Source organism: Echeneis naucrates, chromosome 7 (assembly GCF_900963305.1).
Source record: "Echeneis naucrates chromosome 7, fEcheNa1.1, whole genome shotgun sequence".
NCBI classification, from domain to species: domain Eukaryota; kingdom Metazoa; phylum Chordata; class Actinopteri; order Carangiformes; family Echeneidae; genus Echeneis; species Echeneis naucrates.
In genome coordinates, this window is record NC_042517.1 from 12,865,650 (window position 1) to 12,880,635 (window position 14,986).

General features: G+C 42.4%; 2 protein-coding genes across 5 annotated transcripts in view; one reads left to right on the forward strand and one right to left on the reverse strand.

The window, feature by feature from the left end:
* The window catches only part of l1cama (L1 cell adhesion molecule, paralog a), a 36,497-nt gene extending 24,993 nt beyond the window's left edge, over nucleotides 1–11,504 (forward strand). For 3 of the 4 annotated variants that reach the window (XM_029505948.1, XM_029505951.1, XM_029505949.1), the window contains 22 exons: nucleotides 607–721; nucleotides 998–1,182; nucleotides 1,516–1,647; nucleotides 1,726–1,872; nucleotides 1,964–2,075; nucleotides 2,388–2,548; nucleotides 2,629–2,788; nucleotides 3,063–3,187; nucleotides 3,321–3,422; nucleotides 3,829–4,026; nucleotides 4,103–4,173; nucleotides 4,275–4,500; nucleotides 4,617–4,732; nucleotides 4,998–5,214; nucleotides 5,518–5,640; nucleotides 5,913–6,089; nucleotides 6,177–6,290; nucleotides 6,384–6,533; nucleotides 6,924–7,055; nucleotides 8,050–8,122; nucleotides 8,293–8,304; nucleotides 8,702–11,504. In XM_029505948.1, the coding sequence (XP_029361808.1) occupies nucleotides 607–721; nucleotides 998–1,182; nucleotides 1,516–1,647; nucleotides 1,726–1,872; nucleotides 1,964–2,075; nucleotides 2,388–2,548; nucleotides 2,629–2,788; nucleotides 3,063–3,187; nucleotides 3,321–3,422; nucleotides 3,829–4,026; nucleotides 4,103–4,173; nucleotides 4,275–4,500; nucleotides 4,617–4,732; nucleotides 4,998–5,214; nucleotides 5,518–5,640; nucleotides 5,913–6,089; nucleotides 6,177–6,290; nucleotides 6,384–6,533; nucleotides 6,924–7,055; nucleotides 8,050–8,122; nucleotides 8,293–8,304; nucleotides 8,702–8,963 (3,110 nt within the window). In that variant the 3' untranslated portion in view covers nucleotides 8,964–11,504. The remainder of the gene's footprint in view (nucleotides 1–606; nucleotides 722–997; nucleotides 1,183–1,515; nucleotides 1,648–1,725; nucleotides 1,873–1,963; nucleotides 2,076–2,387; nucleotides 2,549–2,628; nucleotides 2,789–3,062; nucleotides 3,188–3,320; nucleotides 3,423–3,828; nucleotides 4,027–4,102; nucleotides 4,174–4,274; nucleotides 4,501–4,616; nucleotides 4,733–4,997; nucleotides 5,215–5,517; nucleotides 5,641–5,912; nucleotides 6,090–6,176; nucleotides 6,291–6,383; nucleotides 6,534–6,923; nucleotides 7,056–8,049; nucleotides 8,123–8,292; nucleotides 8,305–8,701) is intronic. The other variant, XM_029505950.1, reaches the window with a different exon arrangement.
* A 153-nt stretch (nucleotides 11,505–11,657) lies between these two features.
* Nucleotides 11,658–14,873, reverse strand: ribc1 (RIB43A domain with coiled-coils 1). The gene is made up of 8 exons (XM_029507222.1): nucleotides 14,776–14,873; nucleotides 14,282–14,505; nucleotides 13,900–14,117; nucleotides 13,669–13,777; nucleotides 13,278–13,396; nucleotides 12,436–12,672; nucleotides 11,932–12,098; nucleotides 11,658–11,781 (listed from the first exon to the last, which is right to left on the reverse strand). Exons 2-8 carry the CDS (start codon nucleotides 14,478–14,480, stop codon nucleotides 11,700–11,702), a joined length of 1,131 nt encoding a protein of 376 aa, XP_029363082.1. The 5' UTR covers nucleotides 14,481–14,505; nucleotides 14,776–14,873; the 3' UTR covers nucleotides 11,658–11,699.
* Nucleotides 14,874–14,986: the final 113 nt, after the last annotated feature.

A 14,986-nucleotide genomic window follows, 5' to 3' on the forward strand; every position in this document is an offset into this window, starting at 1 on the left:
CAGCTCCACTGGTTTTTGCCTTAGCTCATCTTACTTGAACTGACCTGGCTTCATGGTTGTAAGAAACAGGCCTTTAGCTCAGAGGGGCTGTCAGTATTGTTGCCACATTAAGAAACAAAACGAGCAGAACAAAAGGTTTTGCATATGCTGTTTGCTCAGACAGTGGGGTATCGTAATCGTGAGCATACATGCTGAGCACCAGCGGGGTACCCCCTAAGTGGCAGCATATTTTGCTGACCCAAGCAGTGATCATGTCCAGCAGACTGTCCCAGAGCCCCGGTCATCACCACCTCTGCCTAGTGGTAATGAGATGCAGCTCACACTGAGACATGGCCTCCCGCATCTGGAGACCAATTCGAGGTCAGAAAGATGAGCACATGTTTACATGAGACCTCTGTGCGCATGTAGAAAATCTATATGATGTGGAGTTGTTAGAAAGGTTACGTCTTCTGAAAGACTGCAGTTTTCTCTGCACGACAGCACACCCGGCATCTGTGAGTGTAACAGAGTGGCTGCTGCGTCAGCACGGCAGCAATCTGTGAATTACCAATACATATGTATGAGTCCTCCTCTCCGTCTTCATGTTTCCTTCTTTCCTCTTTCCAGCCAACTCATTACTACGGAACAAAAGGCCCCAGATGATGAGACCTACTGGAAGCCACAGCGTATACCACGCCCTACGGGGCCAGACCATGGAGCTTGAGTGCATCGTCCAAGGCCAGTGAGTGTCTGTGTGAGCATATGTATATGTTTGAGCCATTTCTCTAATCAATCTTACCTCTCAGACATCTCTCTCCTCCTCTGACCTTCCTACACTCCTTATTCTCTTCTCTGTCTTTTGATGTCTCCTGTCAACTCGTGTTTTTCTTTTTCTGTCTGTCTTCTTCGTCTCACCTGAACCACCATCAGAGCACTTGTTACGCTGCGCTTTCTTTTTCGTCTTCATTTTTTTTACTGTGATGATAAACCTCCTCTCCCCCTCCATCCTCTTCTTCAGTCCAACACCAGACGTGACGTGGCTGAGGAAGGATGGCGAGCTGTCCGAATCTCGAACCAGCAAAGAAATGTTCGACCGCCGCCTGCACTTTACTAATATCTCAGAGAGTGATGCGGGCGAGTACCAGTGTAGCGCCAACAACTCCCAGGGAAAGCTCACACACATTTACACTGTTATTGTAGAAGGTATGTCATACACAAATAAAAATACACTATTATTATTTCTTCCCTTTGTCATTTCTATTTTGCTGTTTAGAATTGTACTGGTTCCTGATGCAATCAAAGGTTGTATAGAAAATTGTATAATTTATGTCGATTAATCTATTTATGTATTTTAAAATAAAATAAATGTGTTGGTAAAGCCAGTTTACCTCAGTTTTAATTTAAATAGATAGCGCACCACCAACAGAATATGATGCAGAGACAGAACCGTTATCCTTTATTTCAGGCAGAGTTTCCTCAGTGAACCATGACGTGTCATTTTGAGCATGTGACAGGAACATTTTCTGTCCCATGCAGCTGCTCCCTACTGGACCAAGGAACCAGTCAGTCAGTTATATGCCCCAGGTGAGACTGTCAGACTAGACTGCCAGGCAGACGGCATCCCCACTCCCACCATCAGCTGGACTATCAACGGGATCCCCCTCTCAGGTCAGTGCACACACCAACACAACTCAACGCGCAACCTCGGGAACGCCATACGTACTGAAGATTTGCACTTTCCGACAGCAACTGATAAGGACTCCAGACGAACGCTGACATCAGGCGGGTCTCTAATCTTAAACGACGTCAGCTTCGGAGACACGGCCATATACCAGTGTCAGGCCTCCAACAAGCATGGAACCATCATCACCAACACCAACGTTTATGTTATCGGTGTGTGTTTGTTTTATACTTGTCACTTTTTAAATAGTTTTGTACGTGTGCGCCACTGTGCGTCTCTTATTTTCTAATTGTGCATTTTCAGAGCTGCCTCCACAGATCCTCAGCGAGGACAGGAACATCTACACATTTACAGAGGGCCAGAAGGCTTCACTGGAGTGTGAGACCTTTGGTTCTCCTAAACCTAAAGTTACATGGTGAGGCCAATAACAATTGCTTTCAGTTGTGTTCTATTCATTGTCCAGATTGTCATGTTAATAATTTTAAGAGGTGACAACGCGTAGGTAGCTTTTCATATGCATAAATTAACTGCCAAATGCTGCTGCATCTGGACTGCGACTGTCAATTTTGTCGGTTTGGCAAGTAGTCAACCAGGCTTTGTTCTTCTTGGTAAAAGTGGCAAAAAAAAAAAAAAAACTGGCAAATTATTCCAACACCACAATGCCAGAAAAGACTCGATTTCATATTTTGATTGCCAAATTTCTAATGATCGTGTGTGTTTCTTCCAGGGAAAGTGGCAGCACCTCCTCTCTTCTGGCAGATCCAAGAGTTAACTTGCTCACCAACGGGATACTAGAGATCCATAATGTCACCCGTGAGGATGAAGGATACTACACCTGCTCTGTACAGAACACCAACCTGTCCGTTATTGCAGAGCTGGAAGTGCTCAGTAAGTGACACACACACATACACACAAACACACCTCATGCAACCTGTGTTAGTATCACGTCTCCTTGTTTTCTCCCACAGACAGAACAGTGATCCTGTCACCACCTCAGGCGCTGAAGGTACAACCTGGAAACACAGCAATCTTCTCCTGCGTGGCTCAGGTTGACCCCAAACTTGGCTCTCCGCTTATTCAATGGAGAAAGAACAATCAGAAGCTGTTTGAATCTCACAGTGATGAAAAGTAAGAATATATTCTTTAAATTGACTTAAACTGACAATAATGGGGATAGATATGATTAAAATTTTTATTATTTTTTCACTTTGTGTATTTGTTTGTTCATTGTAGTTATACTTCAATTTTAATGAAATGTTTCTATCTTAATTTTCCCAGTTTCGTACATAAACAAACTAATAAAAACTAATGAAATAATGAAAAATAATAGCAAATAATGAATGAAAATAATAACCAGAGAGAAGGAAGACAAAGATAACCCAGCTGCCTGTGTCTTCCACAGATACACATTTGAAGGCCCAGACCTTATAATAACTAATGTGGGACCAGATGATGAGGGTGTGTACATCTGTCAGGTCATTACTAAGCTGGACATGGCTGAAGCCAGTGGCACCCTCACTTTATGTGGTAAGATCACTGATCATACACAGTCTGATCAGGAGCTGGTGTTTGTCCATGTATTTGTTTCATTGTGTTTATATTTACAGAGACCTGGCAGTGTGCAGGTAGTTGTGCTAATGATAACTGTTGTCCCCCTCAGATCGCCCAGACCCTCCTACTCTCCTCCAGATTACTGATCCTAAGAGCCATGCAGTCACCCTCAGCTGGACTCCAGGAGACGACCACAACAGCCCCGTGCTAGGTTTAGTATAGACAAACCATACAAATCTCACACCTTTCCTGTTCTTCTGTTGAATCTGCAATAGTAATGTCTTCTGTTGTGACCATGACATTTTAAAAATGACTACTGTGGAATAACAGACGAAGACATAGAGACTCAGCAATGCTAATTTAATACATTCTTTTTGTCTAACTCCAACACTCAGAGCAACAAATCCATTTCATTTATGTCCCTGTGGCATAATGAAGGGCTGCTGTTTTCAACAAAGATAGGATTATGATTAAATCTCCAAAATCAGACCTTTATTAAGTTTAATTGTCCAAGCATGACTCTCCAAAGTATTTATTTATGAGTCTCTTCCTTTTTTTGTTTTTTACTGTGCACCTCATTTTATTCCATCAAACTTTGATCTTTTTTGTCGATACAGAATATGTGGTTGAATTTGAGGACCAAGGATTAAAGGACGAACATTGGGAAGAGCTGAAGAAAGTGAGAGGCAGCGAGCAGCATGCCAGCCTCCCCCTATGGCCCTACATGTCCTACCGTTTCCGAGTCATTGCCATCAATGAAGTGGGCAGGAGTGACCCCAGCAAGCCGTCAGAAATCTACAACACGCCGGCTGAAGGCAAGAGCCAGTTGTTTTTAATGTCAAAGTGAAACCCTGAGAGATACAACAACAAACCTATTTTTCCCCATCACAGCCCCAGACAATAATCCTGAAGATGTTAGGAGTGAGTCGACAAACCAAAACACTCTGGTTGTCACCTGGCAGGTACTACACTTATTACCTGAATGTTCAGTATCCGCAAATGAGAGCGAACACATCCTTAACAAGAGGTTGCATCTTTTTGGCTGCTGTTCCCGTCACCACAGGAAATGGACCAACGCAACTTCAATGGGCCTAACTTCAGGTACATGGTGCTGTGGAGGCGAGCGGTGGGCAGTGGGCCCTACTGGCACGTGAACTCCACAGCGGCACCTCCCTTTGTTGTCAATGATGTTGGCAACTTCTCTGCCTTTGAGATCAAAGTTCAGGCTGTCAATGACATAGGAGAGGGACCTGAGCCCGACCCAGTCATTGGCTATTCGGGAGAGGACGGTAAAATTTTCAAAAACACAACTTCATAAGAGATTTTCAACACTATTTTATTCTTTTACTGGGAACATTTCTACTTAGTATTCTCTCTCTCCTATCACCTTCTTGTCCATCTCCAGTTCCATTGGATGCTCCAATGAATGTGGGTGTTGTATTAATAAACAGCACTACCATCAAAGCGAGCTGGGCACCAGTAGAAAAAGCAAAGGTCAGAGGACATCTGCTGGGATACAAGGTACTAATCCTGTAATTTCTTTGTTGCTTGGCCAAACACATGTGACCCCTCTCCTCATTATCAATACATATTTCGGGTTTATAGAAGGGGCAGCCATGTTTTGGCTTGGGAAGAGCTTCAGAGTTCTCTGTAGTTTCAGAAAGGTTGTCATGCTCAAAAGTCATAAAATGAATTGAATTGATCATTGAACATGTATAACTTTAAAAACAAAAACATTGGAATTCAGAAACTACTAGTGATTTCCTTTTCATGACTTTCATGACAGATCTACTTGACCAGAACTGGCTCCAGGGGCCATCACAGAGGCCTGAGGGCCAAGGAGTCAGAGGAGACTAAAGTGGTGGAGACTGGTCCCAATGAGGAGAGGAGGGTGATCAGTGATCTCAGGCCGTACTCCCACTATAACTTGGCCATGACTGTATTCAACAGCAAAGGAGAGGGACCTGCCTCTGAGACACTGGAATTCAAGACTCATGAGGGAGGTGAGAATCAGAAAGAGCGCAGAAAACCAGGGGTGGAAGAGGGAGTGACAACAAGCATGACCTGAGGAAGGGGCTAACAGATACATTGGGTAAAGAAGTCCAGTTACAGATAGGACCAGGCAAGGATGGAGCCAGATGGTGAAGTGAGGGAGGAATGGGTGAACACAATAGAGGAAAGTATGGGGGGTGGGGGGGGGGGACTGATATAATATTGAGCCGGTCAGGATTTGGGGAAAATACTTACAGTATATCAAAATAGTATAATCCTGCTAATTTCATCAGTTGCATTTTTATTGCCGATAGTTCCCGGTCCTCCCACATCCCTGATGTTGGACAGCCCATCAGAGACAGAAATGACCCTCCACTGGACACCTCCTGGTCAGCCGAACGGAGTCCTCATTGGCTATCTTCTGCAATACCAGCGCAGTGAGTATTGTTCACATCCAATCCATCCAGTGCACAAAAAGTGAATTCCTTTCTTTGATAAAGTCTGTGTAATGTGCCTTTAGGACATCAGTACAAACCATCAGTTGTATGAAACTCAATATATTTTCAAGTAAATCAATAAAACAGGGAAAATGTCACAACACCCTAATGATGCTAGCAAACAATCACATGTCACCCAAATGAAACAGACAAAGTGGTGATTGATGGGGTTTTTTTTTTTTTTATTTCTTTTTTGGCTATGCCGTGGACAGTTGTGGAGAGTGATGACAGCCCCATGCAGGTAGAAACAATCGACGACCCCACAGTTGGCCACCTCACCCTGAGGAGCCTGGACCGTCACAGCCACTACCGCTTCTACCTCAGGGGGCGCACGACTGCTGGGGATGGAGAGCCCATCATGAGGGAGGGTGCCACCACCCTGGATGGAGGTAAAAGTCGCACTCTTTGCAGTCAGTAATATGATCGTGAATTAGATTGAATCATGAATTTAATACCTGTATTTAAATGCATTTAAGCACCTCCTGCCTTCGTCAACCTGTCTGCGGGGGAAAACGCTGTAAACCTCAGCTGGGTGGCCAAAAAGAGACACAGGAATGTTAGATTCCAGATCTACTACCTCAACAAGAAGGGTATAATTGCTTTTCAAATATGAGCAGAAGGAATATTTCACATTCCTTAAAAAAAACCAAACAAAAACAACAATCCATGTTGTCCTGCTGCAGATGGCCGTAATTGGAAGCAGTCGGAGAAGGTGAACTCCAGTCAGTCTTTCTACCAGCTCCAGGGCTTGACTCCTGGCTCTCAATATCTTCTGCGCTTTACCTACAACAACTTCACTTTCTTTGAGGCTGAGATTAAGACAGAAGGAACAGGTACTATGAGCATTCTGCTTTCATTCATCCACTTTTCCTTCATGTCCTTTGCGCTCTCTCTCTCCTCTGGGTTTCCCTTTTCTTTCACTGCTTGTGAAGTGCATTCAAAGACTCCTTTGAAAAGAGAGGTTGGTTAGCCATATGAAATGATCCATTCCTTGTGTTTGTTTGCAATATTTTGCTGTATTCTTCGGTTCCCCAGTGAAATAGCACCTTGTCAGAGGTTTACTGCTTTGTCTCATTTGCTCTATACTTGGCTGCCTCTTTTTTATCTTATTTCTCCTTGCTTTTTTTCATCCTTTCACACCTCTCTTACTTTAATTCTGTTTCTCAGTCACAAAAACCCACTCTCTTCTGTTTCAACTCCCTGATCTTGTTTTCCCTCATAAGGAGTGACAGAGGTGCAGCCGAGCTTTGCAACACAGGGCTGGTTCATCGGTGTTGTGAGTGCCATCGTGCTGCTGCTGCTGATACTGCTCATACTCTGCTTCATCAAGAGGAGTAAAGGAGGAAAGTACTCAGGCAAGTGCAGCCCTCCATGATGAGTGCTATAATTCATCAGTACAGAAGTGGAACTGTGAAAATTTTTGTTTAGTGTTGCTAAAACATTTAGGCCTTGAGCAAATGTTTTGCAGAAATCTCAGTATGTGTTCAGTCTCTCCTTCAATGACAGATTGCGCCATGAGAGCGCAGAGCAATATAATGTTTACACAACTGACACATTTGTGGATAACTTTTGTATACTAGACTGCAATGAAACTGCCTGCAAATGAAAATGACACTGCGGGAGAAAAGAGCTGAGCAGTTCCAGCAATGCACCACAGTAAATAAGATTACTCGGCTTGGGAAGAAGACATTAAAATAAGTTTAAAATGCTCCCCAAAATAGTAGCGCCTCTCTGTCATTCTTATAATGTCATGAACTCCAAATAAATGGACAATTTAAATTAGACAACAGTCTTCACAGCAAACATGTAGTTAAACAGACTTCTAAGCTCAAACTTTCTTACTTTTATACCAAGGAACAAACTCTCCCTGAAAAAACAAGCATGAAACCACAAAACTAACTGTATCCTGCAGGGCAGTGTCTGACTGGTCAGAGAGAAACACCAGCCTTTCAGCCTTTTCCATACAAGAGGAATAACAAGTGGCTGACTGCTGAAGATAAGAACAAGAACTAATGGAATACTAAATCCAACCGTCCCCACTGGTGTTTTACTTCTGAATAAGTACATTAAATATATATATATATTTTTTTTTTTAACTAAGAGTAATATTCATAGCAGTAGTTCTTATGCTGAATGTCAGACAAAAAGATCAAGTCTAACATCAAACTATTGAACATCAATTAGATTGTCCACAGATAGGGAGAATATTTTTGTTCAGCATACATAAACCTGATATTATCATGCTGTGTGACAGAATGTCATTATCGACGTCTGGTACGCAGGCTGGTTGAGAGCGACATGGTGGGGATCTCACTTATATTGAAATCCAATAATCTCTCTCCTCCTCAGTGAAAGATAAAGAAGAGGGCCCCATGGACTCAGAGGCACGGCCCATGAAAGATGAGACGTTTGGAGAGTACAGGTTGGTCATCAGAGAGCACATTGTTTCTTTTAAGTGTCACATTATGTTTCTATACATTCTTTAAATTCTAACTCTTAACACAGCCTTTATTTTTTCCACACTTGCTTTCCTAAACCTTTGTGTTCCTTTCACTGTCCCTCTTCTCCCAAATGCCTGACCCCGTTATGCAGATCTCTAGAAAGGTATGCTGTGATGTGATTTGCTATCCCCACCCTCCTTCTCCCCTGCCTGTGCCTTAATTACCTCCTGCTTTGCCTGTAATGTTTGTGCGAATTATCAAATATACTTGCAACTGATAACAAATCTAATCATTATATTCCTCATCAATGTAATATAATCATTTTGCTCTAAAACATTGGAAAACTCCCTAAAACCAATAATGTTCAGTTTCCTTTAAAATGTAAAGATCCAATTTTAAACTGTGGACCTATAAACTTTTAGCATTACTCATGGAAAAGAAAAGATTAAAAGATTGATTGATTGTCAATATAATTGTTGTTCTAATATTACAATATCAGATTGTATTTACTATACTTTTTTTCATGCCTCATGGGAACATTGCTTGCCAACACACACTAGCTATCTTGAGGAGAAGCGGACAACCAGCCAGGCGTCCCTATGTGAGGAAAGCAAACTGTGCAGCCAGGACAACCTTGATTTCAATGGCAGCAGTGCTATGACCATGGAGCTGAACATAGATGAGAGTCTGGTCAGCCAGCTCAGTCGGCCCAGCGAGGGCACAGAGGTGCTCCACGGCGTGCCGGACAACTCTCCACTGAACCCCACCACCGTCTCCGCAGCCACCAACGGCATGCCCAACTCAGTCACCATCCTCGATTAACCCCAACACACATTTGCAGACCAAAACATGACAACACATTCGTGCCCATATGCTCTTGTTCCTCACAGACTTGCTAATCTGACGACTAATACACAATCAATATATTGACTCTTCAGATGCTCCTGGTAGTCATCTGATTGACTTGACTATTTTGACCAAAGGAGTGTCCAAAGTAGTGGACAATATGATACAAGTCTGACTGACCTGAGGACGTCCTTTCACCCTCGCACTACTTTATCGTTGTAGTTTGCAACAAATCTAAATGACTAACATTCATTATCTCCCTTCCTTCTCTTCCACTTTCTCTCAGTGACCAGTTTTAAAGGAAGATAAAGACAGACTGCTGTACAGGTAGAAATAACAGAGGGACCTTAGGTGTGGTTCGATAGAGATGCAGAGTAGTACACTGAAAGAGGAGGGTGATGTATGGGAGAAGCAGACAGCACATCATGGCTTGACTAACGTCGCACATGATTTTATGTGTCTAACACTATTTGATGTCTAAGATTATATGTGCCAGTGACATTTTTTACATTTTTTTAATGAATTTGAAAACAAACCTCTATTGTTTTGGTCATATTTTTTCATATTGCATTCTACATCACATACTTCATCGATCAAGATGTTTTCATTGAAACTAAGTGAAGCCAAGTTTCTTACTATAAATAACATTGGATGCGTTTCGGGGAACTTGCTGTGAAGATGCTGAGTAGCATCTGGTGTATATAGCTGCATCTACATCTATCTATTTAGCCATAATACAGTATTATAGATATGTACATGCTCCTTATATGTTCCTGTGCCTGCTGGGTCTGCATAGAGCACCAGATTGATGCCATTACTCTCTCGCCTTTCCACCAGAAGTGTAATGTCATTATTGGAGATGATATTGTAATTTTTTGTGTCGAGACCTATGTGTAGCTTTCTGTATCTGTCTTTGTCTCTTTCTACACTGTATTAAAAACATTGTTGTCACTAATTAACAATCTTTTCATACCTGTTCATCTCATACTACGGAAATTGTTTGAGGAGCAGTATTTACGTATATTACAGATTAGAGAGTGGAGTCTTGTGGGCAAGCACTCTTTTAATTATTTTCAAACCTTCATCAATGCAAGCTGACATTGCAGACAGGCTTAATGACTGCCACTTGTTGTATAATAAAGTCAAGCAGTTGGTAATTGCATCAAACACAGAGAATGTATTCTTTTTAGTGCTGGCGAGGCATTGTATCTACAAGCTACTGATTAAAAAAAAATCCAAACTACATGGGAGAGGAGAGAAAAAAAAAGTGGTCAAGAGAAGACCTGGAAAGTTTTTTTTTTTCCCCCGATGAATGTAAATACAACCCTCAAAGATTGTTATGATGAACCCAACCATGTTTGATAAGAAATGTGAAAAATGTGCAGGTTTAAAATCGCTTCATTTTTACAGTTACGAGCTGTACTTTTTCTTCTTTGTACTATTGCAGTGAAATCAAAGTTTCCGTTTTTGATTAATGACTGAGATTTGGCAGACTTAGCAAAACTAGCTCATAGTTAAGAAAAAGAAAAAAGGAAAACAGAAAAAAATCCACACTGTTCCGTAGATGTTTACAAACATTTCAAAATTTGAAAACTGAAAAATTGTACATTTGTGTCATTTAGTGATAGTAGTAGTCGCATTTTGATGAAAGCTAAGGTTGCATTCATGCCCATAACCATCCAGCAGTGCAGTGAATATCTGTGGAGCTTTTGTGTGATGCAGTCATGAGATGCGAGGATGCAGTCAGCCAGTTTGTGCACACCACAGGGAGCATCTATATGCAATGTTGCTGTGTCAGTTCTCTCTACACAAATAAAAGCTTGACAGTGGCCAGACATCACCTGGCAGTCCCTGAGATAAGGATTATGGGATGTCTAAAGTGGCTATTGGCACTGAAGAAGGTGTGTGTAAGTGCCCTGTTGTTGGTTATTCAGACACACTCAGGACAAATAAAGCTTTTAAAAAAATCTATTTTCATACAGGAGCAATGAATATGCCAATATTCTAACATGACTATCTGCTGCTAAACATCTGTGTTTGTCAGTGTTCAGGGCAAATGTTTGCTTTGAATGAGGAATGAGTGTATACACACAGATACTCACTCAACTGCCACTCACTCTTTGCTTTTCATCTGTCAAGGGGACAGCTGGGAAAGCTGGGGATGCTGGCATGTGCTTTTCAACATTGTTTCCCCCCTTTTTATAGTTAAAAGGTGAGAGTCTTAAAAAAAGCCAATTGGTTTGTTTTGATAAGCCTCTTCATAACGAAACAAAACAAAAGACTGACTTTAAACCTTAAACAACAACACCTGAGTGGGGGTGGGGGGGGGTGTTAGTGCCCCTGTTGTGGTGGAGATGTGCCTCTAAGTGGTGTGTGGAGTGCACGGCATAATGGGACTGATAGTATCTGTATGTATCATGGGTGAGCGTCAGGAGCTGGGTGGATTTGTACCCTGGGGCCAATACAACTGTAACTGCATTCTGAATTTACCACTGTAACTGGATATCTGACTGAAAAATAAAGTACATGGAACAATCTGTACCAAAGAGGTTCCCTTCATTGTCGCCAGTATCAGCCAATAAAGTCAATGATTATGTGTCACTTAAGATTAAGCAGTAAATATTGATTACTCAGGATTCATTGTGATCAAATCTACAGACTTTATTAGCACATGGTCACAGGAGGACAAACCTGTGAAAGGCGTGTGATGAATCAGCGGGAGCTGGCGTTGAATTGATGAAAATAGTCATTAGTGGGTTTGTTGGTATATAGCTTCTTGTTGAGGTATTCCTGACTGGGGTAAACAGACACACAAATGAACACACTCTAATCTCCAAAATAATAGTTGAAATCTAAATTCATTATCACCTACACCTACAAAATATATTTTCTGACTACACTGCCTGAATAGTGGGCGTGTACTCTTTGTATGTGCAGTGCTCACTGTGTCTGCTGTTCTCTGGCCAGTTGCATATTGTACTCGTCCATCTGAATCCTCCTCCGTCTCCTCAACTCTGCTGCTCTTGTCTCCTTCTCCTCTGCTTCTGTGGACAGTTTCAGGAGCTGAAGATCCCATGCTGCATCCTCAATCCTCTCAGCAGCCCGTTGTTTCTGATGAAAAGAAATAAAGATCTAAATACTAAACTGAGAAGAAACACCAGCCATAAAGCATTTTCAGTTTTTATTGTGATCTGGTTCTCAACATGGGGGTGAGGACGCGACCAGAAGATTGCAAAATAAATCGAAGACTAAGACATCTAAGAATCTTCTGAGATGGTAAATAAGATAAAATTATATTTTTGACTTTTTTCCTCAAATTGAAAAAAAATGTGTATGTCTAAGTCACAACATTTAGACATTAACAACATATAGAGATGGATGTTAAATTAAAAGAGATTCTGGTTCAGATCTTAAGAGAGGGAGAGGTGTTTTTGGGCGACTCCAATACCTGTTTCTCAAGACACTGTTGCTCTCTCTCCATATGGATGGCTCTCAACTGCTTGGGGCTCATCCCCTTCCACCTGTCAGTCAACATCCGAGATGGCTTCCCTCCTCCCGCCTCTCTCTTTGCTGTGTCTGCACACTCTGTCATCATGTCAGATGTCAGTATGTGCACCATCTCTGTAAGGTTGTCCCTCTCCTCTCTCCTGTGCTGCTCCTTCAATTTCTCTGCCCGTTCTGCAGCCTGTGGGGGAACAGGTCTTGGTTAGGCCTTCCCAGGGCTCCAGAGACAGTTGATTGATTAGCCCCTTGTTGTCTGGCATAACAGTAGCACTACAAAACTGAACCTCAACTATGTGGTTACTTTTGGCTTAGAATCAAGAATCACCACGGAGTGTATGCCCTCATGGGATATTCAATCAGTCAGTTGCATTTACTTGTGCATCATGCATGGGAGTGGTTATTAGAGAAACCACATAACTGTCAAAAAAAATAATAAAAAAAAAAATCATGACCTGAAGGACTCGTAATGATGCCTCCCAACGGAAGATTTAGTTGAGTGCTTTCAGGCGAATAAGGGAAGAGCTAAATGGAGGCTTTTAAAAAAAAAAGACAAGGCCCATGCACACATCAAAGCGATTTAACCATCCATGTTGGACAGACACCTTCCTGCAGCATAGGGTGCGCATGCATCACTTAACATTTTCAATTAGCCATTTTAATGTAAAATCCCATCTGAGAACACCATGTCTCTGCTGAAAACCCCACTGGATTTTGCTTTGAGCATTCACATCAGGGGGTTGTGCGCGTCTGTGTGTCCATCTGTGTGAGCACATGCGTGTGCTGTACCAGAGCTTGATTGTAGTTGTCGAGCGCGATGCAGGCAGCTTTCTTACACTCCTCCTCTAGTGCTGCTTGCTGAACCTCCCTTAGGTCCCGATGCACCAGCTCTCTGCTCTCGAGCATCTCTGTAACACACCAGTTGGAAATCACCTAATGTGTATTTTTTACACCTACATTAGCCATTACCCACTGTACAAAGCTCTTCAACAACACACTCACATGTATGTAAAGGCTATCTAGGATGAGCATTCATCAATGCCACCTGGCATTAGGGCCTGTGCGTGGGAATGTGTGATTGTTTGTGCAGGAACGCATGAAGCATGGGTGTGATTTACAGAGCTATAGCATACATGGTGTGTAAGCTCGTCGGTGATAACAGTGTGTATGTTCCTTTCACCTCTGTGCTGGTTTCGCATGCATCTTCTCAAATTGTCCTCTTTCTGCATACGCAGATCTCTTTCTGTCTCTTTTGTTTTCCATGTTTGTGGCTCTGAAGAACCCTCTCCCTGTACATGAAACAAGGACATTGTGCTCCAGCGATAATGTGATTATTCATTGAACCCTCTATTAGATTTCATCGAGCTGCTTTTCATGCACACCATGAACCTGCCAGTCACAGAAAACCTACCTCAAAGATTTGCATGCTGGCAGGACCCAGTTCCCCTCCTGGATTGGTGATCCCGAATGCCCCCTTCAGGCCACACTTGAGATCAGCATCACTTGAGTCCTCTACACGTTGCTGAGTGGCCCAGAACTGGGTCAGGTCAGTGTGTAAAGCTGCCCGCCTCTCTCTTTCATCAATGTCTTGCTGCAGTAGCAGGTCATCATAATACTGTGCAAGTTTATCTGTATTATATATAAATATATAAAAATTACTGCACATTAGTGAGGAAACAGGATTTCACAAATGCAATGGGCTTCAGCCAATATTACAGAAACTCCAGCGTTTATTGAGATGCATTTGGATGAATTTAATTCCCTCCCTGCCTCTTCTCCCACCCACAATTTACCGAGAGCTGTGTCTCGTTGTCTCTCTACGGTTTGCTGATGTTTTTTCTCCTGGACTTGTTGGTTTAGAGCATCAAGGTCAAGGCCCATCACACGCAGCCTCGTGTCGAAAATGCGAGCTTTGCGTGCTGTTGCTGCTGACCTTCGCCTCTCCACAGCCTCTCCAATGGACTGGTCTACAGGTACGTCCACTTTATACATACTCACCGTTTCTAGTGAGGCAGGACTGGGGGAGAAACAAAAATTTGAGTTTTAAGAAAATACTTGTCACTGCATTTTTATTTTAAAGGTTGGTGTGTTTGGCTGAACTTTGAAAAAGTGGAGTAGAAATACAAAGTGAGAGAAAGTGAAACACCCATTTTGAGTACCTTAAAATTGTCCATAACCGCTGCACTTGACTGAATGTTTTTATCCACTGAAATCTACAATAAATGATTGTGTTTGTGATTGTGTAGTTCTTTAAAAGACAGGTGGTGATCATAGCTCAAACACTCACCGCTGGCCTTGCAGATGTATGCCAAATTAAATTTCAGTCAATATCGACGATGTAGACCAAGGTCCAGCGTAGGAAGCCGTCTTGCTGCCTGGGTCGTGTTGTGTTTGGAGGCCTCTGGTAACCATGGCAACATCTGAAAACACTGTCCCCTCTTAAGGGTAGATCAGATGATCAGAAGCTGATGTGTTTGAACAATGTGTGTGCTGTGAAT